We start from the raw sequence: 25100 nt of genomic DNA on the forward strand, positions 1-25100 counted from the left end.
TTTCTCTTGGAAGTATATGGTTAGTTTTGATGGGTACGTGATCCTCGATTGTAGACCCAGTTCTCTTGCCTTTCTGAATATCATATTCCAAGCCTTGTGGTCTTTTAGTGTGGAGGCAGCCAGATCCTGTGTGATCCTGATTGGTGATCCTTGATATCTGAATTGTCTCTTTCTGGCTTCTTGTAAAATTTTTTCTTTTACTTGGAAGCTCTTGAATTTGGCTATTATATTCCTGGGGGTTGTCTTTTCTGGGTCTGGTGTAGAGGGTGATCTATGGATCCTTTTAATGTCTGTATTGCCCTCTTGTTGTAGAACTTCAAGGCAATTTTGCTGAATAATTTCTTTTAGTATGGAGTCCAAATTTCTATTAATTTCTGCCTTTTCAGGAAGACTAATAATTCTCAGATTGTCTCTTTTAGAGCGCTTTTCTTGGTCTGTCACTTTCTCATTGAGATATTTCATGTTTCCTTCTATTTTATCAGTCTTTTGACTTTGTTTTATTTGTTCTTGCTGTCTTGAGAGATCATTAGCTTTTAATTGCTTAATTCTAACCTTTAGGGACTGGTTTTCCTTTTCCAGCTGTTCATTTCTGGTGTTCAATTTGCTCATCAGTTCATTTTATTTCTGAGCCCCACTTTCCAATTGCAAAAGTCTGCCTTTTAAACTGTTATTTTCTTGCCAGATCTCCTCCATCTTTCTCATCATCTAAGATTTGAACTTTTCAATAGCTTGCGGCCAGTTTTTATTATTTTGGGAAGGTTTGGATATGTTACTTGTCTGTTCTCCTCTGCTGTTTGCTCTTTTGTCTGGATTTTATCTGTGTAAAAGTTGTCGAGTGTTACAGATTTCTTCTTGATGATCTTTCTCTTTTGGGGTTCTTGTCTCTGGCTTGCCATTGTTAGCCCTGCGCCCTCTCAGGTTTATCCTTACACTCAGGATCTGTCTGCACTCTTTAGGCTCTTGAGGTCTCAGGTCTAGTTGTTCTCAGGGTCAAGTCTCCTGGTGGTCCCCTTGCTTGTTCCTCTGCCCAAGTCTCCTTTAACAGTCTCAGGGTGCTGCTTCCACAATTGTGCACCCCTCTGCACTAGGTCCCCACTCAAGGTTCTCACCTGAGTTCAAGATCCGAGTCCGAGCCTGCGCTCAGGATTTGTGTCTGGGCTTGTGTTCGCGCCTGCACTCGTGCCTGCCCTCAGGGTCTGTGTTCAAAGTCCGCGCTTTCTTTAGCCTCTTGGAGTCTTTAGTCTTGCTGCTCTCAGGAGCAGGCCCTAGTGACCCCAGGTAGCTGCCAAGGACTTAATGTGTGCCCCAAACTTGCTCTAGCTCTTGTGTGCTGGCTTTGACCCTTTAGGTGGTGTGGGGTGGGGGAGGGGGTTGCTCAGCTTGCATTTTAGTGAGAGCTTTTCCACCTCTTTATAGCATGGAAATGCCCTGATTCCACGTACCTCCACTGTTGCGCCCTGTTGTGGGGTCCCTTCACTCCTCTGGATTTGTTTTTTTGTCTTCTTGAGGAGTCCTTCATGTTTCAGTTAGGAGAGGTTAAGCAGCTGCTTTTTACTCTGCCACCATCTTAACCAAGAAGTCCTCTCCCTCAGTCTTATTGAAGCTAGTTGGTCCTTTTTTTTTTGTTTTGTTTATTTGTTTATGTGTATCAGCCATTCATAAATTTTATTTAGAATTGTTTTTGGTTAATGTCTGATGGTGTATGGTGTGCATACAATGATTCTTAATACATATTGATGACTGTTGAAAGGGAAAAGAATAAAAAAACCTAATGCCATTTAAATGCCTTAGAGCTGTGTTGACCAGATGATTTAATTCCTCAATTATCTTGTCAATGCTGATTCCCCCCACCCCCACTCTAATTACAAACAATTTATGTTTGGCCTTTATGATGGATCTAGATCAGTAAAGATTTCCACCTAGCAATAGCATCTGGGTAACTAATTTAGTAAGTAACTACAACAACAACAACAACAAAAAGATATGCTTTTATTTAAAAGTTTGGCCATATGCCAGTAAAGGAAAGTGGTAAATGTTAGAAGGGATGTGGCAAAATTGGGATACTAATGCATTGTTGGTGGAGATGTGAACTGATCCAACCATTTTGGAGGCCAATTTGGAACTATGCCCCAAGGACTATAAAACTGTGCATACCCTTTAATCTGGTAATACCACTACTGGGTCTGTATTCCAAAAAGAGGGAAAGGATCTATTTGTATAAAAATATTTATAGCTGTTCTTTATGTAATGGCAAAGAAGTGGAAATTGAGAGATTTCCATCAATTGGGGAATGGCTGAAAAAATTGTGATACATTTTGGTAATGGAATAATATTTTGCTATAAGAAATGATAAGCAAGATGATTTCAAAAAAAGCTGGAAAGGTAACTGAAGCAGAGTGAAATAAGCAGAACTGGGAGAATATTGTATACACTAATAGCAATAATGGTTGATGATTATCTGTCAAAATTTGGCTACTCTCAGCAATCTGGGACAATCCTGAAAGACTTATGATGGGGAATGCCATCCACTCCAGAGACAGAACTGTAGGAATCATATTTCACATCAGTGTATTTATGGTTTTATTTTGGGGCTTGGGGTACATTGGACTGTGCTCTTACAACAATGACCAATATGGAAGTGTGCTTTGCATGACAACAGAAAATTTAAAAAAATAGTTTGTCCCTTGTTTCCACATTTACACAAAGCAAGCTCTGAGTTGTTAACTCTTTTATGGCAAGTTTCTTTGATAAAGGCCTCATTTCTTAAATATATAGAGAAGTGAGTCAAATTTATAAGAATATATGCCATTTCCTGAATTGATTGTCAAAGAATATGAACAGGCAGTTTTCAGGTAAAGAAGTCAAAGCTATCTATAGTCATTTAAAAATGTCCTAAATCACTATTGATTAGAGAAATGTAAGTTAAAACAACTCTGAGACCCCATACCTATCTTATTTACTAATATGATGGAAAAGGAAAAAGATAAATGTTGGAGGAAAAGTGGGAAATTTGAGGCACTAATACATTATTTCTGGAGTTGTGAACTGATTCAGCTATTTTGGGGGTATTTGGATCTGTACCAAAGGGGCTAAAAAACTGTGTATACTCTTTGACCCAGCAATACCATTACTAGGTCTGTATCCCTAAGAGATTTAAAAAAAGGACCTATATTTACAAAAATATAAGGTTTTTTTGTTTTTTTTTTTGTGGTGGTGGCAAAGAATTGGAAATTAAAGGATGCCCATTCACTTGGGGATAGCTAAATAAGTTGTCATATGATTATGATATAATACTATTGTGCTATAAGAAATGAGTAGGATGCTCTCTGAAAAGTCTGGAAAGACCTATATGAACTGTCGAAAAGTGAAGTGAGAGGAACCAGGAAAACAATGTACACACTAAGAACAATACTGTATGATGATCATCTGTGATTGATTTAGCTATTCTCAGCAATGCAGTGATCCAAGACATTTATGAAGGAATTATGATTTTTAAAAATGCTATCCATATCCTGAGAAACAACTGACGGAGACTGAATACAGACTAAAGCTTACTTCTGAAAATTTATTTTTCTTGTTTGTATGTATGTGTGCATTTTCTTTCACAACATGACTAATGTGGAATATGTTTTATATGACTAAACATGTATAACCAATATATATATAATTGCTTGCTTTCTCAAAAATTAACATTTTAAAAATGTTTTAATATGTAATTGGGAAAAAGTAAAATAATTTTTAAAAAGAATTACTAATTCTGCCTAACAATATTCCTCTTACTATTCTAAAGTAAACCTTGTGATTTTAAAATGAGGAAAAGCCAATTAGTTTCTTAATTATAAATTAATATATAAAATTTTTTGTTTTATATAGGAAAGTGAATACAACCTAATGGATAGGATACCTCATCTAGTATGCACAGCTCCCCTGACTTAAAATCTGTGATCCAGCCAAATTGGCCTTCTCACTCTTCTTCACATATGGTTCTTCCTATCTCTAGGCCTCTCCACTGCTTTCCCATTTTCCTGGAATGCATTCCTTCCTTACTTCTATTTGTATCTCTGTATCTTAACCAGTTCTACATGTCTTCTCCATTAGAACATAATTTCCTTTTGAGTAGTTATTGCTTTATTCTTTGTACTAGAATCCCCAATACCTAATGCTGTGCTTGGTTTTTAGTAGGCACTTACAAATGCTTATTGATTGATTTATAAAGATTCTGATATTCCAGTATCATTTTCACCACTGAGTCACCATGTAATCTATAAAGGACAGTTAGCTTTCTACATTTCAGTTCTTTATCCATACTCTCTACTTACCTCATAGGGATATTAAGATATAAATACAAAAAAAAATTTTCACACAAGTGTGAAAAGCACACAGGTACTAGGGAATTTAGACAAAATAGGCCCCACTTTTAGGCAATCTAGTATTTATATACTTTTAATTTATCAGACATGTGATTTATTTATTTATTTACATTTTAGTTTTTTTTTTTGAAAAATTTTCTATGGTTACATGATTCATGTTTTTACTTTCCCCTTCACTCCCCCTTCAAACCTCCTCCCACCATAGCTGATGTGCATTTCCACTGGTTTTAACATGTGTCATCGATCAAGACTTATTTACATATTATTAATAGTTACATTGGTGTGGTCATTTCGAGTCTACATCCTCAATCATGTCCATATCAACCCATTTGTTCAAGCATTTGTTTTTCTTCTGTGTTTCCAGTCCTGTAGTTCTTCCTCTGAATGTGGGTAGCGTTCTTATTCCATAAAAGGCATAAGATTTATATAGAGCCTGTGATTGTAGTATTATTGTAATAGAAAAATTGCTTGGGTATGAAGTCTCGACTAGGGCTTAGAGCTTTGTTTTGAAATTTAGTGTACCTAATGGTCATTTTGCTTTTTCTTACAAATTGTCATAATTTTACAAGATGAGTAGGCAATGTCAGTTTCTGTGAAGGGGAAATAATCTTTTGAATTTATAGAATATGAGAATATGAGAAAGCTTAAATTGCCTTTTTATTTTTCTTTGTATAGTTTAACTTCCTACTATGTTCTTAGTGCTAAGTCTTAGGCCATTCAAGAAGACAAGTAACAAAAAAATCAATAATGATGGAATTTCCATAATTTTTTACCTCTCTTGCTTATGTAGTCATATATAATGATTTGTGTCTAAATCTAAAGAGTCTCTTTGTCCTTTTTTTCTAGAAACCAGTTCTAAAACAGGCTCTTACTGTTGTTCTGCAGTGGTGTTTCAACCATAATTTCAGTGTTCGACTTTATGCTTTATTAGCTCTTAAGAAAATCTGGGCTATGTGCAAAACTTTGCATGTAGAGGAGTTTGATGCTTTGACTGCTGTTATAGAATCCAGCCTTCATCAGGTGGAAAACATGCATGGAGCAGGGTATGTAGAATTTAATAATTATTGCTTTCAGTTTATTTCTACTATGGTTAAGATATAAAATCATATTGGTGCCCTAACATTTTTGCCTGATTTTAGCTTTTTGATTTTCCTTTATTTTAATGTTGTATTAGACTATGGAGATACCTAAAGCCCCTTAATAAATTTTAATCTGTCCAGTTAAATTATAATTATATTTACAATGAGCTTGATCTTTAGCTTTTGTTAATTTTATATTTCTAAACCTTTTATTCTTTGCATCTTTTTTATGTAGTTTCAGAAAAAAATACCTGTGAGATTCATAAAAAGATAATAATCAATTTTAGGGTTGTTTTTGTTTTTGTTTTTCTCTGCAAAAACTATAGGTCTGGAACAAAGGGTTCTGAAGAAGTTAGGTTTATTTAGATTGTATATATTAGTCTTTCCTTCATTAAATTATAAGCTTATTTGGGGTGTTGCTAAATGCTTGTTAATTGGATATAGAAGTAACAATCTAGGAAATATTTATCATCACATTATAGGATTTAGTGCTAAATGCAGGTCTTAGAGATCATCTAGTCTAAACTACTAATTTTACAGAAGAGGAAACTAAGACTAAAATAGATGAAACAGTTTTCCTAGAGTCAATTTAATAAGAAATGTCAGAGTGTGGATTTGGACCTGGGTCTTCTGACTGATACTTCAGTCCTTCTTTCCTTAGACTTGTTTTTCTCTCTTCCTCTGTGGAGTGATTAGATTTCCTAAGACTCGATTTGGAGTTAACTTGAGAGAATGTGGAAGCGCTTATTAAATTTCCAGAGGCCTGGAAAACAAATGTAGCCTATTATTTAAAATGCTGATTATTTATAGTTAAAGCATTAAAAGAAATGACTTGGCATAGTAGATAGAGCTAATCTTGGAACCTAGAAGCTCAAATATCTTTGGTGTGTGAAACCCATAAGTCTTGCTAGCAGCTAAGACTTAAGTTATAAAAAAGGTGCTAATCTGTATTTGTGAAGTTCCATATCTAGATTTCCTTATATCAATCAATTCATATCCAAGGAAAAAGAAATTCACTAGTGTGTGTATAGCATATATGCAAATAGATATTTCATAGGAGATATAAAGAAAGCCAAAAGAAAAGTCCCTGGGGTAGCTGGGTAGCTCAGTGGTTTGAGAGCCAGGCCTAGAGACAGGAGGTCCTAGGTTCAAATCCGGTCTCAGACACTTCCCAGCTGTGTGACCCTGGGCAAGTCACTTGACCCCCATTGCTTACCCTTACCACTCTTCCACCTATAAGTCAATACACAGAAATTAAGGGCTTAAAATAAATAAATAAATAAATGAAAATTAAAATTAAAAAAAAGTCCCTACTCCCAAAGAGCTTACATTATAATGGGAGGGATAGTAAGGAACCATATTTAATAATGAGCTATATGCAGGATAAATATGAAATAATTAAGAAAGGTAAAGCACCAGAATTGAGAGGATGGGAAAGGCTTCCTATAGAAGATGGGATTTTACTAGAACTTAATAGAAGCCAGAGAAGACAGTATATGTAAATGATTGCAGGCATAAGGGACAGGCAGAAAAAATGCTCAGAGCTGGGAAATGGAGTGTCTTTTCAAGGAACAGCGAGTCATTGTGATATTGAAGAGTGCATGGAGGGCAGGGTTCTGTAAGGTATGAGAAGACTGGAAAGAGTGGGGAAGAGGTACTGGTTGTGAAGTGCTTGAACACCAAACAGGATTTATAGTTGATCCTGGAAGTGATAGGGAGCTGCTGAAATGTTAGTGATGTTGTCAGAACTAAACTTTAGGAATATAACTCTAATAGCCAAGTAAAGGATGGCCTGGAGTAGAGAGAGACTTTTGTCAGTCCAGTGAAGCCAAATGCTACTGCAGTAGCCCACATGTGACGTGGTTAGGGTTAGGCTCTGCATAAGAGGTGGTAACAGTGTCAGTAAAGAAGTGGGCTTATTAAGAAGGTAAAATCAACAGGCCTTGACAACAGTGGGGTAAAGAGAGTAAGGAGTAAAGGATGAGATGTAAGTGGTAAGCCTGAGTGATTGGGAGGTGCATGGAACCCTTAGTAGTAATAGGGATGTTAGAAAGAAAGGAGGGTTTGTAAAGGAAATGATAAAGAGTTCAGTTTTGGACAGTTCTGAGTTTAAGAAGTCTCCAAGACATCTAATTTGGGGTGTCTAATAGGCAGTTGGAAATGTGAAGCTGGAAGTCTGCAGAGAATTTAGAGTTGTATAAATAGATTTGAAAATCATCTGCATATAGATGATAATCAATTTCATAGGAAATCTGATAACACTAAGTGTAATGGAATAGAAGGAGAAAGGAAGATATAGAGCCCTGTAGGACACCTATTCCCCAAGATTAGTGGCTATGACTTGGATGAGAACCCATCAAAAGAGACTGAGGAGAAGCAGTCCAGGAAATCATAGAAGAAGAGGAACTAGTAGTGCCATGAAAGCTTAGGGTAGAAATAAGATGGCAGAGGAGGTACATGGACCCATCTGATCTCTTCCAAATTATCCACATAAAAACTATGCTATAATGCTTCTGGAGTAGCATAACCCACAAAAAGAGGGGGTGAAGTTGGCCCAAAACATCTAAGAAGGCCAGCAGATGGGATCTAACAACGTACTGGGGTGGAGATGGAGTGCAAAGAAGAATGTCAGGGCAGGCCTCACCACAGCAATAGGCCCTGGGCACAGCCAAAACGACAGCCAAGGCTTCCGGAGCTCTTAGCCACAGACAATAAAGGGAGTCATACCACTATTCAGAAGAAGATTGTAGGGATCTCTTTGCTGGCTCTGGGTGCAAGACTTTTGTTTACTCATTACTCATTACTCATATGCAGGTCCAGGTAGAAATTCTGGGTTGAGTTTTCAGAATGAGGATGAACACCAGTAGACCCAGTGCTTGTGGCCACAGGGAAGTAGGGGCCCCTGGTCACAGTTCCAAATGGTAAAAGAATGCTTGGGGCTACCTATAGATCAGAGCCCAGGCTGGGAAAGTATTTAACAAAACTTTCCTTACATCATATCATCTTGGAAGAACTGAAAGCAGATAAATTTCTCCAAAGCCTTCTCTGAAGGCAGCTGCACAAAGAATCTGAAGCTTGGAACAGTCTCCTTTGCCACAGTTATAAAACCTAATTAAAAAATTTTTTTAATTAAAAGAAATGAAAAAAATCTAGAAATTAACAAACAACAAAAATAGAAACTCATTTGGTGATAAGGAAAGACCAGAACACAAATTTAGAAGAAGATAACAAAATCAATACTGCTGCATCCAAAACCTCCAAGAAAAATATGAATTGCTTCCAGCCCCCCAAAAAATTCATAGGAGAGCTCAAAAAGAACTTTAAAAATCAAATAAGAGAGGTAGAAGAAAAATTGGGAAAAGAAATGAAAGTGACAAAATCATGAAAAAAGAGTCAACAAATAAAAGGAGGCACAAAAAATATTGAAGAAATCAATATCTTAAAAAACAGACTAGACCAACTGGTAAAATAAGCACAAAAATCCAGTGAAGAGAACTCTTTAAAAAGCAGGATTTTCCAAATGGAAAAAGATTTACAAAAATTCACTGAAGAGAAGAACTTCTTAAAAGGCACAATTGGCCATATGGAAAAATAGATACACAAATTCAGTGAGGAAAGAAACTCCTTACAAAGTAGAATAGGCCAAATGGAAAAAGAGATACAAAAGCTCACTCAAGAAAATCATGTCTTAAAAATTAGAATTGAGTAGTGGAAGCTAATGCTCCTTGAGACATCAAGAAACAATCAAAGTCAAAAGAATGAAAAAAAAAATAGATGAAAATGTGAACATGGGGAAAACAACTGACCTGGAAAATAAATCTAAGAATTTTTGAACTACCCAAATACTATAATCAAAAAAAAAGAGCTTAGGCATTATCTTTCAAGAAATTATCAAAGAAAAACTGCCCTGATATTTTAGAACCAAAGGTGCCACTGATTATCTCCTGAAAGAGATCGTCTGAGTTTCAGGAATGTTATAGACAAATATCAGAACTCCCAGGTTAAGGAGAAAATATTGCAAGTGGGCAAAAAGAAACAATTCAAATATTGTGGAGCCACAGTCAAGCTAACACAAGATTTAGTAGCTTCTGCATTAAAGGATCGTAGGACATAGAATATAGTACTCCAGAGGAGAATGACTTCTACCAAGAATTACTAGCAAAACAAAACATAGTCCTTCAGATGGAAAAAAAAAATGGGTATTTAATGAAATAGAGAATTTTCAAATATCCCTGATGAAAAGATCAGAAAATTTGACTCTTAGATACCAGACTGAAGAGAAGCCTAAAAAGATAAAAAGGAAAGAGAAATTGAAAGACATTCAATAAAGTTAAAGTGTATACATCCCTACATGGGGAGGTGATAACTTCTAACTCCAAAGAACTTTGCAATTATTAGGGTAGTTAGAAGGGGTATACAAAGCCAGAGGGTGAGGATGTGAGTTGAATATGATGGGATGTTAAAAAAAAATGAAGGCAAGAGAAAGAGGAATGCATTGGGAGGAGAGGGGAAGGGGAAAATAGGAAAAAAATTATCTTATAAAAGAGATTTATTTTTTTAAATAAAAATCATTTATAGATGCATCCGCAGAGATGGGGATATTCTTTTTTACCCAATTCAGAGTTGGGAGATGGGGTCCCTGAGTTCCCCATCTCCCCATCCAGGACTTCTGAGTTGATCCCCAAAAGGCATCCTGAGCCACAACAGGAATTGGGGCAGCTCCCTTCTCCAAGAGACTTTTCTTGCCTCAGTTTCCGCTCTCCTCCCTTAAGTGTGTTGGGGAGAGGAGGGGAAATGTCAAACAGCATCTCTGAATAAATATGTTAAAAATCTCTATGTCTTCCTCAAATCTTGAGATAGAGAAGTCCAGGGAAAGGCTGAAAGAGCTTTTATAGTGGAGGGGAAGATGGCAGAGGTGGGGAAGAGAGCATGTGAACCTTACTGTCATCAGAATTGGCTGAATGAGGGGAAGAATGTAAACAATCAGTTGAATATAGAAATCTTCCTTACCCTACTGGAAATTTGTAGAGGAAGGGGATAAGAGAAAAGGGAGAGTTATTTTTTTAAAGGGCAAATTGAGGGAGATAGTGGTCAGAAACTAAATGGGGGAAATAAGATGGAGAGTAATACACAGCCATTATAATGGTACAATTTTTTTATAAGTCTAATAAACATCTTATTTCTTAAATACATAGAGAAATGAGTCAAATATGTGAGAATACAAGTCATTCTCCAATTGATGTGTTCAAAGGACATTTAACAGGCAGTTCTCAGATAAAGTAATTAAAGCTCTTTATAGTCATGCAAAAAGTACTCAAAATGACAGAGAAATGAAAATTAAAATAATTCTAAGGTACAACTCCACACCTATCAAATGGCTATTATGACAGAAAAAAATGACATTTTTGAGATTATGTGGGAGATTATGTGTGATGTTATAAAATTATAAAGAAAGAGAAGTCCTAAGGTCCTAGGGAGGTATGGATACCAGTGAGGTGGATGTATCTCTGTATTCTCCCTAGGTGCTTGGGGGGAACACCAACCCCAATCACCCTTGCTAAGTTGTTGTAATCCCCTTTCAATAATAATTCCCCAGGGAAGGACCCCGAAGGGTTAGGTGGATGTGTAACCTTTTCAGGTCCAACCTGGGTTGGATCAATTATTATTATTGGGCTCTGATTAGCCTTGGATCACGTTTATCTGACTGTGTTGGCTCCCTTCCCAAGGGTCATGATATAAAGACCATCAGGAAGGTACTTATTAAACACTTTTATCTATGATCTATAATTAGGGAAAGGATAATCAGGATAAGGATTGGGAATTGGAGACCCTGTCAATCTGATATCTATAATCTATAATAACTCAGGGCTGGAGGCAATTAACTTAGTAGAAGCTGGAGCTTTTGTTCTTCACAACCCCTCTGGCTCAGCCTGGCCAATGCCAAACCAGAGAGTGACTGCCTTTGCAGCTGTGTTGGTGATTTCTCTCAGCTTTCTTATTATCAGGGTTTGGTGATGTATTAGCTTTCAAAGCCTTCAGGAAATATATAGATCCTTCCCACCCTCTGCTTCTTCAGACCTCCCTTCCTTCCTTTACCACCCAGGGACCAAGAGACCTAAAGAGCTAGCTAGGAAGATTCAGAGACCTAAAGATCTAAGGACCAAAGTCCAAAATCAGAGACTCAAGACCAAAGACCCCCTCCAGATGGCTGTTAGGGGTATTTATACCCCCAGGCCAACCGACTTTGCCCCTGGCTCATGGCATCTGGGAACATTCCAATCTCTCCCAGTGCCTCCCTTCTCAATCAAGGTGAGACCAACATTTCAAAGGATAATGAATATAACATCATTCTAGAGAGGGACTATATACAAAGAGTTATAAAACAGTACATACTCTTTTATCCAGCAATACCATTGGTAGGTTTATATCCTGAAGAGATAAAAATCAAAAAGGGGGAGGACATATGTGTACAAAAATATTTGAAGCAGCTGTTTTTGTAGAGGCAAAGAATTGTAAAGTGTGGGGATACCCATCAATTGGGGAATGGCTGAGTAAGCTATAGTATATGGTTGTAATGGAATACTATTGTGCTGTAAGAAATGATATAAGGAAAAGCTCAGAAAAACCTGGAAAGACTTAGATTAAACTGAAGCAGGGTAAAATAAGCAGAACCAGGAGAATGTTGTACATAGTGACAGGAATACTGTGTAGTGAACAACTGTGAATAACTTGGCTATTCTAAGAAATACAATGATCCAAAACTATTCCAAAGGACTCATGATAAAAAATGCCATCAGCTTCTTTTTCTTTGGATTAGATATTAGTTTCTGTTGAATAATTAAGTCAGAGGACAGACTGTAGAGAGTTAAGAAGAGAGTAAGAAGAAAGGAGCTAGAGACACCCACTGTAGGCAGCTTTCCCAGGGAGTTAGCTACAAATGAGAGAAGAAATGGGAGAAGAAATCTAGGGACGATGGTTAACAGGAATGGATAGATCAAAGGAGGATTTTTTGAAGATAAAGAAGTCATGTGCATGTTTATAAGCAGTAAGGAAGCATCTAGTAGGTGGAGAGATTTAAAATATTTAAGATGGGGGCTAGCCTGTTGGAGATGATGATTTGGAATGGGATCACTTGGGCATGCTTAGGGGGTTGGCTTTGTTGTGAGAAAGGGCCAGCTCTTTAGGTGAGATGGGGTGAAGAATTGGCAGGAGGCATTTGGGTGATATTGAGATGAGGAAGAGAGGAGAGGACACCTTTTTACTTTTAATAGGAAGATCTTTCTCCTCTCCTCAACAAAAAGGTAAATTCTTTAGTTTTTCAGTAAAATGTGAAGCAAGTTCCTCATCCAGAAGAGTTGGGGAAGAAGGAACCTTGAGAGATCTGTGGAGGGATGAAAAGGTTTGGAAGAGCTGTTGTGATGAATGGAATAGTAATTTAATTAAGGAAATGTAAAAGAATTTCCTTGCTGCAACGAGGCCCTTAATTGAAGTTATGTAACATAAATTTGTAGTGGATGTTATCATCACAGTTTAATCTTTCTCCAGCTTTACTTAGCAGCATATGCATGGGAACAAAGATAACAGAGGATGGGAGTGATTTTAAGGAATCACTCATTGTCTCTTACTGAATTCATTGTACTGACAGTATTGTCTTAGTTAGCATCCTATAGAAATGCTTTCACTGAGTGAGAACTTAATTTTGAAAAAATGAATATTTGAGTAGTATTTTTGTCTTTTATAAAACCATGGTTGAGGATATCCATTGGTGGCTTTTTTTAATCATAAATACTCGATTTAATTTAGTACCATGAAAAATTTGTTCTTTTAGACAAACTTCTTTGCCTTATCACATAGGATTTTATAAATTATTTCCCTTAGCAACCAGGAAACAGGAAAGCTTAGCACTTAATTGTAGTAATTTATCATTTGTGTTTCCTGAAAAGATGTATTTCTGTGCACCTTTCCTTTGCATTTGTTTAATTTTTCTAATTGGCTTATTTTATATTTTATTAAGCTTTCTTAGATCTATTTTGGAAGTGAGCCTTATAAATTCTAAAAAAGTGATTTGCTTGAGATCCCTTTAATGAGTAAATTTAAGAACTAGAGCAAGTCTCTTGTAAATATTTTATTTTTTGTAAAATCTCTTACAAAAAATTATATCTTAGCACTTTTATTACATTGGCCACCCCATATTTAGAAGTCAAAAGTGTCATATTGAAACTCTGGGAGCTGAGAGTCTCACCGTTGATTGACAGGTGAAGACCGTTGGACCTCAAAATGTTCCCAGAGGCCATGAGGACAGGGGAGAAAGCGGTTGGCCAGGGGGGTATAAATACTCTGGCAGCCCCTGACAGGGGGTGTCTTTTCCCTTTCCTTTGGACCTGGGATCTGTAGACCCTGGTCAATTGGGATCTGAGGCTTGCTTGGCTCAACCTTGCAAGAACTCCTGTCTGAACCTCACTGACATTGCCAACCTGTATCCAGACCGTGAATCCTCTTATTCTTCTGTCCCCTAGATATTTAGGAATTCAAACCATCTTTAGATATCTAGGTATCCTGGGGCCCGGGAGGGATCCGGGAAGTGGGCAGGAGAAGAAGAAGAGGGTGGAAAGGGTGGTTCCTAAAGGCTGTGAAAGGCATAACATCTGGCAAGAAGAAGCTGAGAGACATCATACAACAACTTGCTTGCTCTGGTTTGGCTGTGGCCAGGCTCAGCCAGAGGAACTAGAACAAGCCAGAATCACTCACCTGTCTACAGTCCTGAAGGATTAATATTATCAAAGATTAGTTTAGGGTTTCCTGTTCCTCTTCCCATTTCCTAAACATTCCTTCCTTGCCAAATATATATAAAACTCTTCAAGTACCTTCCTGGAGTGGTTGTTTCATCACTTCTCTGGGAAGGGAGCAATGCAGTCAGATAAATGTGTCCAAGGTTAATAGAGCCCAATATCCACCATTAATCAATCCCAGGTGGGACCTGAAATGGATACCCATCCACTGACCCGAAGGAACCTGCCTGGGCACTGTTATAAGGGAGGGAGGCGTTACAACATCTAGCTAGGTAGCAAGACTCAGGTGATCTTACACTAGCCACATATCTGAACTACTACTGCTGTCACCCAGTTAAGAGTGGTAGTATCCAGTTTCCCTCTCCTATATTTATAACAAAAGGAACTGAAAAACATTTACTTCTTGTAATTTCAGTATTTTTTAGTAGGACTCTTATAGTGAACAACTAATCTTCATGTACAAAAGACATAAGTATCTAAGATTCTTGGTTTTCTAAGTATGATGAAGTAAGCCAAGATCTAATAAAATATGATTCTTTAAAAATATGTAATTAGTTAATTATTTACTTTCAAACTATCTGATATAGTGCAAAGAAGAGCACTGAATTCAGAATCAGAGGATTCTACTGCCTTACATGACTTTGAGAAGTCACTTCACTAAATGTGCACATTTTTCTCATTTGCAGAAATAAAGATTTTGCCTAAGTGTTCCCTAAATCCTTTCTAGTTTGAAAATCTGTGATCCATTCCCTTTCTCCCCCAACTCCTATCTATATTGTATTTTGTAAAAACTTTTGGCTAGTTTATATTCAACATGTAGATTCAGATAAACTTTATGATATGGATAATTAGGCCTGATAAATAGATTAAGATAGAAGTTGGACTAATAAAAATTATATTTGTTTCAAAGTTTTCAGTTTCTTTCTCTTTAGTGGTTATGATAGAGAAAAGCTAAATTAGGAGTATTTGAGGTAGCTAGACCTTTCCATATTGAATCATAGAAATAAAAAAGCTGAGCATTACTGATATAACAGAATTTGTAATTCTATATTTTCCACTTTTCAATATATTAGGCATATTTAAATTATTATAAAATATTACTAATATAAAAATTCATTTGGCCATAAAGCTCATAGTAAGTTACTAGCTCTCTGTTTTGACTTCACAAAACTAGCGTTTTTACTTAGATTTTTAATTTCAAGAAACAAGGTATACCTACCCATCTGATAGTTATCTGGAATAAATGTTCATTTGTTCTTTTCAAATATATAATATTGAATGCTCAGGAACAAACATTTTCAATTTATTCCTTCTAGATTTGTCAGCTGGATATCTTTCCTAAATATTCTTTTAAAATGATATTATCTAGTCTTGTTTAATTATTTGTAGCAGTAGAGTTTTTCCACCTTTTTTTTATTCTTACCAGTTTTGGTTGGAGATAGGCCTGAATATAGAGAAGGTTGATTGTCACAGTGAAAACTAGGCAACTTAGATTTTTTTAACATAATTGCTGACTCATCCATGACTTGAAAATGAAATTCTATTTTCTTGGTCTTATTTCCTTTTTGGAGGTGTTGTAAGGTTGCATAAGATGTATTTGAAGGCTTTTTAATTGTCTTGGAGAGAAATATACTATTTAACTCTTAAATTAGAATGACAAAATTTCAGTTTCCTTCTAAAATATGTAGTAGCTCTTTAAGGTTTCTAATTGATTTTTTCCCACTAGAGTTATAAAACTCAGTCATATCTCACAAAATTATACGTATTTTTTTAAATTCTCAGGAATGCCAAAAAGAATTGGCAAAGAATTCAAGAGCATTTCTTTTTTGCAACGTTCCATCCACTTAAGGATTATAGCCTAGAGGTAAGCATAGAATATCATTCTAAAATTTTATTTGCCATGCCCTTAATGCTCACATTTTCTTCTTTTATTGTCATAGTTATTTAAGGGAGATAATTAGGGTTAAAATGTTTTTTTTTTCCTGTTTACAAGCATCATTTTAGATTTTAAAAGTTCTGTTAATTTTATTTCTCGTCATTTTGTAGATGACTTGCTTGCACTTCACTCTTTAGTAGTGAAAATTGGCTAGTCATTTTCACTTTCTGTTTCTTAGGCAGTGTCTGGCTTGTAAACACTGGAAGGGAATATTTAACTCTAAACAGAAATCTGTTCTGACATTAAAAGGAAATGAGTGAAAACATTTGTGCAGGTGAGACTTTGTTGTAATGAAGCCCATTATGATGAAAGAACATAGAGTTTAGTCTTTTTTTTTTTTTAAACTAAACTTCTCTGTTTCTAGTTGGCTGAAATTCTATAGCAAATAGTATACTCCTTTATTTGGTAGTAGTAGAATTTTGTCTGTCATTTTAAAACAGGAAACAAACCCTCTGACATTTTTCTTGAAAACAAGCTAAAAATTACAACACAGTACTAAACACCAGAAAATGACATAAATATGACTCAATTTAAGAACTATAATAGCAATTCTCCAGTTTTGGATTTTAAACCTTTGACTTTTGTGTTTTCTTTTAAATAGTTTAAAATTATCTATAACCGTAAGTATATAATATACTACTTATTGAATAAGTTTTTAGATTTATATTATTTGTTTGCCCATAGTTTTGAATTCACTGATATGTGCTATGGTAAGCACTTCAGATTTTAATTACTAGAAATATTGGCCCAGTCAGTTCTTTTATTAAAAGTAGAAATCATTTATTAAAAAAATACTCAATAACATTCTTTGCTCTATGTTCTTTCAAGTCCACAATGCTTTGGCATCTTTCTGATGGATTTACTTTATCATTATGTAAATTGTCTTTTGTCAGCATTCTTTTGCCAGGAGTAGATTAACTCCCATGTTTTTCTTTGACCCTTTTCTTCTATAGTCCCATGCTTTTTCTCTTTTCATTTCATTCTTCATATGAATTCTGTGAGTTAAATTTCTATATGATGAATGTGATTAGATGTCAAACTAAAAATTATTTTCTTCACACCTTCCCACCTCCTAAAGAGAAGGAAATAATGGATGGGAAAATGAAACTAGTTTTTATTAAATATTTTTCCTGTATTTTGTATGTGTGTTAGGATATTCTAAATCTAAGCCCTTTGAAGGCAGGGACTATATATATATAGTTAGTACTTTGAGTGCTTAAATGGTCAATAACAATAATAATTATACTAACTAGAATTTCTTTAAGTTCAGTGCCTGTGAACAATGATATGTTAAAGCATATGAAGGCTTAAATAGTTTGAATAGTAGTCATATACTCGTAAGGCAAATGAGAATTGTATTTGAGAAATGGTATTTATTTTCATATAATACAAAAAATTGTTATTAAGAAAATTCTGTTTTTTACAGTTTTTTTTCTTTCTCTCTGGTAGATACCAAGAAAACTACTGTTAGTTTCCAATAATTCAAGAACTTATTGTTTAATTTATGTATTATCCAAGACCTTTCTCTGCTTCTCATTATGCCATTTCATGGCTTACTTCAACTTCTTTCTAGAGGGGGAAAAGGAAGGAAAACACATTTTTTATATTATTTGTTGTGGTAAAAGATTTGGTGAAGAATAGCTTAACTGAAGTTTTTATATTTATCACATTAGGTACTTTTAGAGATGAAAAAAAAGAAGTTTGGAGACACAGTCTCTATCCTCAAGTAATTTGTGATGTTCTTACAGGGCATAGGACACATGCACAGAAAACAGCTAGAGAATAAATAAGGCTGGCAGTATATGCTTGTGTGTGTGTGTGTGTGTGTGTGTGTGTGTGTGTGTGTGTGTGTGTGTGTGTGTGTGTGTAAAATGTGCTTCTAGTTTGGCATACTACATAGTACTAATAATTGAGTTCTCTATACAGAAATTCATAGGGCTGTTAATGCCTTTCATTTTCTTAAGAAAGGAAATTAAAATTTGTGAACAATTTTCTTTTCAGACCATATTTTATACCCTTCCACGTCTTTCAGAACTTGTTGAAGATGAGTGGATCACCATTAGTAAATTTATAAAATTCACTGACATTCCAATAGATTCAGCATTTCAGTGGTACCTTTCTCAAACTGAACTTTGTGAACTAAAACCAAGTGACTGGTCTCAGCAAGATATAGGTAAAATATGGTTATTTTTGTCTTCTTTTAATTGTGATTCTGGCTCTATCTTAGTGGTTTGTTAATAAATGAATCTGGATATTTTTACCTCACTTCGCCAATGAATTTTGATCTTCTTAAGGAAAAGAGTTCTAATGTATTACTGTGAATGTTAGTCAACAAGGTATCAGTAAAAAGATAACCTATAAATAGAACCCTTCAATGTTAAGTCACATCCATTGGTTTTTGTTTAAAAATTTGTCATAAGTTGACATCCATTGAGGTATATATATATATATATATAGTCCCTGCCTTCGATAAATATATGATATAGTATAAAAAGTAGATTTAGGGATAATTCCTGCCAAACAGTCTAAATGAAGAGCAGTAAAGATGTAAGCCAAAACAGAAAGTCAACAGGAATGTACTAAGGAAAGAGATGACAGAATATATTATGACAGACATGGATGTATATATATGTATATCTCTCTATATATCTATATGTTCATAGACTTTGTATATAACTTTGTAATCATAAAAATACTATATGAAGGTAAGCTGTATTCAAGAAAGTTCATTTATTGACTTCTGTATGAAAGAAGGGACAAACTAAACAAACTACCCCCTGAAGATTTTTTCAATTCTGTTTCTAATCTTGCAAAGGCAAGAATATTATAACATGGCAGATTAAAGACAATAGATATAGCCTGCTTTAATAAAACCCATATGCAAAAATTTGAAAATAACACATACAATGGGTGATTTCCATTTCAAAGGATTCTTCAGTGAGCAAAAGGATCTTTTGCAAGTTTCCTTTAAGTAGCAGGTTAACTAAGTATGCATAAAATGATTTATGAGAACCTTTTCCAGGACACATTAATTAAAGTACATGTGTTTTTTAGAAGTATATTGAATTAATGTTAAAAATTCAACTCTAATAGACTCTTAAGGGAAACATTTGGATGGTTTAGTATCATAAAATCTATTTCTTTCTAAAGAATTGACTCAATTATTTTTCAGAATAACATTTTATTATAAGCTCTTCCCAGTGTGCCCCTTCTCTTTTCCCCTTCCCAGATATGTATCTCTTAAAATGAAGAATCTTTTATAAAAGGGAAAATGTTAAATTTTGACTTAAATAATAAACTAACAAAATATTTTTAATTTTTTGACTTTTTCCATTATATGTAATTTTTTTTTTAATTTTGAGTTCCAAATTGTCCCCCTTCATTGAAAAGGCAAGCAATTGGATATTGATTACACATGTGAAGCCATGCAAAACATATTTCCTTAGTAGCCATGTTGTAAAAGAAAACACAGACCCAAAAAAACCCAAAAATCTCAAGAAAAATAAAGTGAAAAAAGTGTGCTCAAATTTGCAGTTCATCAGTTCTCTTTCTGGATATGAATATTTTTTCTCACGAGTCCTTTGGAATTTCTTGGATGCTTGTTTTGATCAGAGTAGCTAAGTCATTCATAGTTGATCATCCTTAAAATATTGCCATTACTGTGTATATTTTTCTAATTTTGCTTACTTACTTCACTTTGTAGGTTTTCCCAGAAGTACTCTGCTCATCATTCTTATAGCACAACTGTATTCCATTAATTCCATTAATCATAAAACACAGCTTATTCAGCCATTCCTCAGTTGATGGGTATCCCGTCAATTTCCAATTCTTTGTTACCACAAAAAGAGCTGCCCTAAATATTTTTTGTAAAAATAAGATTTTTTTCCTCCTCTTTGTTTTCTTTAGGGTATAGACCTAGTACTGGTATTACTGAGTCAAAAGGTTTGCACAGTTTTGTAGCCTTTTAGGTATAATGCAAGTTATTCTCCAGAATGACTAAGTTCACAACTCCAACAGTGCAACTAACAAAAGACATTGAGAAAGTATAACATTATCTCTAGTGTTTTATATCCATATTCCCTACATCCTTGTCAGGAAGAGGCTTCTCTTTCTTTAGAGCCAAGCTTGATCATGATAATTTCACAGCATTTTATTTCATTTGTTTTGTTATTATTTCCTTCATGTCATCTTCTGCTTATTTCACTTGTCAGTTCATAGAAGTATTTTTATGTTTCTTTATATTTATTATTTCATTGTTTTTAATAGCATAGTAATATTTTGTTGCATACATCTACTTTAACTTATTTAGCCATCCTCAGTATAGGGGAACCTACTTCATTTCCAATTCTTTGCCACTGTAAGAACTGCTATGAATATTTTGGTGTATTGCCTATCTGTGGCAACTCTGAGTCAAAGGTTATGGAGGTTGTAGTTATTTTCTTTACATAAAGTTTGCCAGACTATTTTCTAGTTTTTTTTGAAATTCTTAACAATTTAGAAAGTCCTACTTCTGGTTTTTCACATTTCAGGTTGTTGAATTACTTTTTGTTGATTTTTAGGCTGTTTTATTAATATCTTTTTTAAAACTACTATCATAATTTTTATGATTACTGCTTAATAAAATAATTTAACATTTGGAAGTCATTTTCCTCCTTCATTTCTTTAAATTTTTTTTTGTTTTATTGTTCATCCAAATACATTTTGCCATTGTTTTGTCTAACTATAGAGTATATCTATAAATAGTTTTATTAGCATAGTACTAAATATGTTCTTCGATTTAGGGAGAAGTTTCATAAATATTCATCCACTGATTTAAATTGTTTTCAAGGAATGTTATTATATTTATATAAGTATTAAAATGTGGCCTGTTATATTGACCCAAAAATATTTTGATTTTTTTAATTTCTTGAATGGAACTTACCTTTCTATTGCTGTATGCAAATGCCAATTTTTGTATTCTGCTACTTTACCAAGGCTATTGTTTCAGTTAGTTTTTTTGCTGATTCCCTGATATTTTCTGAGTAAATCATCACAGAATTCTTTAGTCCTTTTCTCATTTCTTTTTGCTATTGCTCCTGTTTATAAAACCATATCAGATATAATGTGAAGGAAAGAGCATTCTTGCTTTATTTTTGTATTTATTGGGGTAGCTTTTAGTATTTCTCCATTGCTTATAAGGCTAACTTCCAGTTTTAGATATTTTTCATCATATTAAAAAATGTCCTTCTGCAAGCGTGCATTATAGGGTCATTAGTGTAAATCTGTTGTACAGGGATAGCTAGGCTACTCAGTGGACTGAGAGTGAGGCCTAGAATTGGCAAGTCCCGAGTTCAAATGAGGCCTCAGACACTTCCTAGTTGTGTGATCCTGGGCAACTCACTTAACTCCAGTTTCTTAGCCTTTATTGCTCTACTGTCTTAGAACTAGTACTTAGTATTGATTCTAAGTAGAAGGTAAGGCATAAAAAAAATTAAATGTTTTGTGTCTTGTCAGAGACTTTGTATTTGCATTGTGCTGACATAATCATGTGGCTTCTGTATATATACACATATATATATCTTGGAGTAAATACTGTGTATTGGTTCCAAGGAAGAAGAGTGGTAAGGACTAGGCCAATGGTTGGCAACCTTTTTGGCCATGAGAGCCATAAAGGCCTGTGGAAGGAGGAGGATGGAGGTGGAAGAAGCTGGAATATGGGGCAGGGGCTGAAGGGCCCCCTGGGGCACATACTGGGGCTCTGCCCCCGACTGGCTGGTCAGGAGGTGGAGCCAGATATGGCTCAAGAGCCATAGGTTGCCAACCCCTGGGCTAGGCAATGAGGGTTAAGTGACTTGCCCAGGGTCACATAGTTGGGAAGTAAGTATCTGAGGCCAGATTTTAACCTAGGACCTCCCATCTCTAGGCCTGGCTCTCAATCCACTGAGCCACCCAGTTGCCCTTGGTTTTTATATTTCTTAAAATATACTAACATTATTTCCCTAATTTTGAATCATCTTTGCACCCCTAGGGTAAATCTATTTTGATGAGATCTAGTGAATGTTTTTTAAAAAATAAATTGCTGAATTTTGGGAGGCAGGATTTTATTTTAAAATTTTCAATTAATAACATTAATTAAAGATATTGGTTCAAAAAATTATTTTGGATCATCTTGATGTTTTTTTCTCCCCAGGTTCCAATTCAGTTGATGGAGACAATCAATCAGAGTGGATTGATGTTCAAAAGAAAATGATCCCTTGGAAAAATAATGTTCCTGATTTAGAACTTGAATTGATATTTCCAGATCGTGCTGCCAAACTTGGAAAATCCATTAGTAGACTGATTGTAGTAGCTTCACTCATTGATAAACCAACCAATTTAGGAGGTAATTTCATATTGTTGTATAATTGGTTTCTTGACTTTCTCATTCCTCGTAATTCTTATTAACTTAACGAAATTTTTACTGGCTCTTGTCACATTTACCAATATTATAAGATGATACATTTGATGGCTTTGTAATATACAGATGATATATGCCTCTTGAGAGAGAGGAAAAGATCTAGAATAACCTTTTAATTCAATTACTGTGGTATACTTTTGTGTTGCTTATATTAAAATATTTATCCTATTCTAGCATTTTCAAGAGACAAGTCATAATATCTTCACATGCAAAATGGGGTACCACCTATCACCCCTTGTTATGATGCAAAGAACTCTGTAAAATATTAAAAGGTGTAAATATTAAATAAATATTTAAACTACACACACACACACAAAAGTCAAGTCAGCAGTCATAAAAACAAGAAGCCTTTATTTGGCATGGTCGAACCTAAAAAAGTTTGAGACTTTTGATAAAAATACATAGTGATACAGAGTGGTTGCTGGATGTCATGGCAGGAAGGAAGAGGGAAGTTTAAGGATAGTCTGTGGAGAAGCTGCTTCAGTCTTGATAATCAAAATTTCAGCTAGTTAACTCATTAATGTAGAAAGTGGTTATTGGCATCTCATTTCCTCACTCATGATAGTACTATCACTTCTTGCCCTTTCCCCTTATCACCAAGCTCCTACCCCAAAACAACTACCTCTACAGTTCCTGCTGCTACTGCAGCAACTAGTGCCTCCAAGATTAGTGCAGCACATTGACATGGGAGCTGGAAGCCAGCATCTCAACAGAGGTCATATGCGGACACATCACATATGTATGAGGACAGCTCACACGCTAGAGTGACCTAGTGCAGATGGACTACTATGTGAGGGTAAAAGACTCCCACAGGTCCAGGAAAATCTCAGAGGCAGGACAGCATCAGTGTGAACGAGACGGGCGAGAGACAGTTTTAATTTCAGCCAGCCAGGCAGGCATCATGAATACTGCTCTACTTTGCCTTGATTAAGGTTTATTTTATATGCTTTGAGATCACACAGAATCTTGGCATGGAAATCCATTCTTACCATACATCTTTTTTGAAGACAATGTAGTAGTCATATTTTTCATTCTCCAGTAGCTTTTCCATATTTTTCAAGGTGTGTTTGACATATCTCTTGGGCTACAGTGGCTTCAATGGCTACCTTTTCCCTTTATGTTTAAAATAGAATCTCTTTGGCACATAAAATCCGTCACAAATCCAGCTCCAGCCTTTTTTTCTCAGGCTAATTACACATTACCCCCTCACACAATCCACACTTGAGCCACATTATCTTATTGATTATTCCCTATACATGAGATCTCATATCTTGTCTTAGAGGTGCCTTTGCATGGGGCTAGATCCATGCCTGGAAAGCTTTCTCCTTAACTTTGCCTCATAGAACCCATAGATCTCTTCCTCACTATACATGTACCTTTTATGATCTCCCAGTTGTTAGTTTCTCCCCTAACCCCTCCATCCCATCAGAGTGGTTGTTTGGTATATAATCTATATTCAGCTCCTTGTATTCCCCAATTAAATGTGAACTCCTTGAGGGCAGGAGCTGTTTTGCTTTTCCTGTCTGTATTCCAACATTTACCAGAGTACTTGGCACATATATAGTAGGCACTTAAATGTATGATGACTGAAAAATAGAGAGGGTTAGGTGGGTTTTTTGGGCTTCCACAGTATTACAGGTATCATGCCTCAGTTAATTCTCCCCTGGTCCTTGTAATATCTTTCAGCGTCCCTAAAAAATATAAAGGGAATATTTCACTGCCCTCTCACTGAGAGCATAATTTAATTAGAAGCTATTTCTTCCTCATTTTAATCCTTATTTACATATGGAGAGTTTTGTCACAAATTTAAAAATATTCGTGAAAATGATCCTAGGTTCTCAAGTACTTTGCTACTAAAGGTCTCACCAAGCTTGAAAGGCTTCAGATGGATCTATGCTATGCACTAGGGATACAAGTGAAAAGAATGAGACTCCCTATTCACAATGAACTTACACTCTAATATGGAAATTAGTTCATATAAAAATAGATAATGCAAAAATATGAAGTTATAAATAGTTAAATATAAGATAGTTTGGGAGGGAGGACCCTAGCAGTTGTAATCAGGAAAAGCTTCATGAAGACAATGGTATAGAGGAGTAACTCCCCGAGGTAGAGGTAGAAAAATATATCTTCCAGGCATGAGGGTAGCAGTGCAAAGGCAAGGAAATGAGAGATGGAGTGTATTGAATGAAGAACAGAGAGAAGGCCAATTTGGCTAGATCGAAGAGCATCAGGGGAGTAATGTCCATTGAGGCTGGAAAGATAGCTAACAGAGGAGTTTATATTTTATCCTAGATGCAGTAAGAAGCCACTGGAGTTGACTGAATAAGGGGACATCACATAGTCATATCTATGCTTAACTGAAATCACTTTTTCAGCAGTGAATAGGATGACATGGAAAGATGAAAGATTTAAGGCATGGAGATCAATTAGAAAGCTTTAGGTGAGAGATGATGAGGGTCTGAACTAAGTTAAGAATTGTGAATGGAG

General features: G+C 35.4%; 1 protein-coding gene across 1 annotated transcript in view; it reads left to right on the forward strand.

The window, feature by feature from the left end:
• Positions 1-25100, forward strand: part of TARBP1 (TAR (HIV-1) RNA binding protein 1) — a 103256-nt gene that overhangs the window by 76418 nt on the left and 1738 nt on the right. Inside the window, exons 24-27 of the mRNA XM_044674986.1 lie at positions 5217-5413; positions 16021-16102; positions 18176-18347; positions 22344-22535. Of these exons, the coding sequence (XP_044530921.1) occupies positions 5217-5413; positions 16021-16102; positions 18176-18347; positions 22344-22535 (643 nt within the window). The remainder of the gene's footprint in view (positions 1-5216; positions 5414-16020; positions 16103-18175; positions 18348-22343; positions 22536-25100) is intronic.

The sequence above is a fragment of the Gracilinanus agilis genome, chromosome 4 (assembly GCF_016433145.1).
Source record: "Gracilinanus agilis isolate LMUSP501 chromosome 4, AgileGrace, whole genome shotgun sequence".
NCBI lineage: Eukaryota > Metazoa > Chordata > Mammalia > Didelphimorphia > Didelphidae > Gracilinanus > Gracilinanus agilis.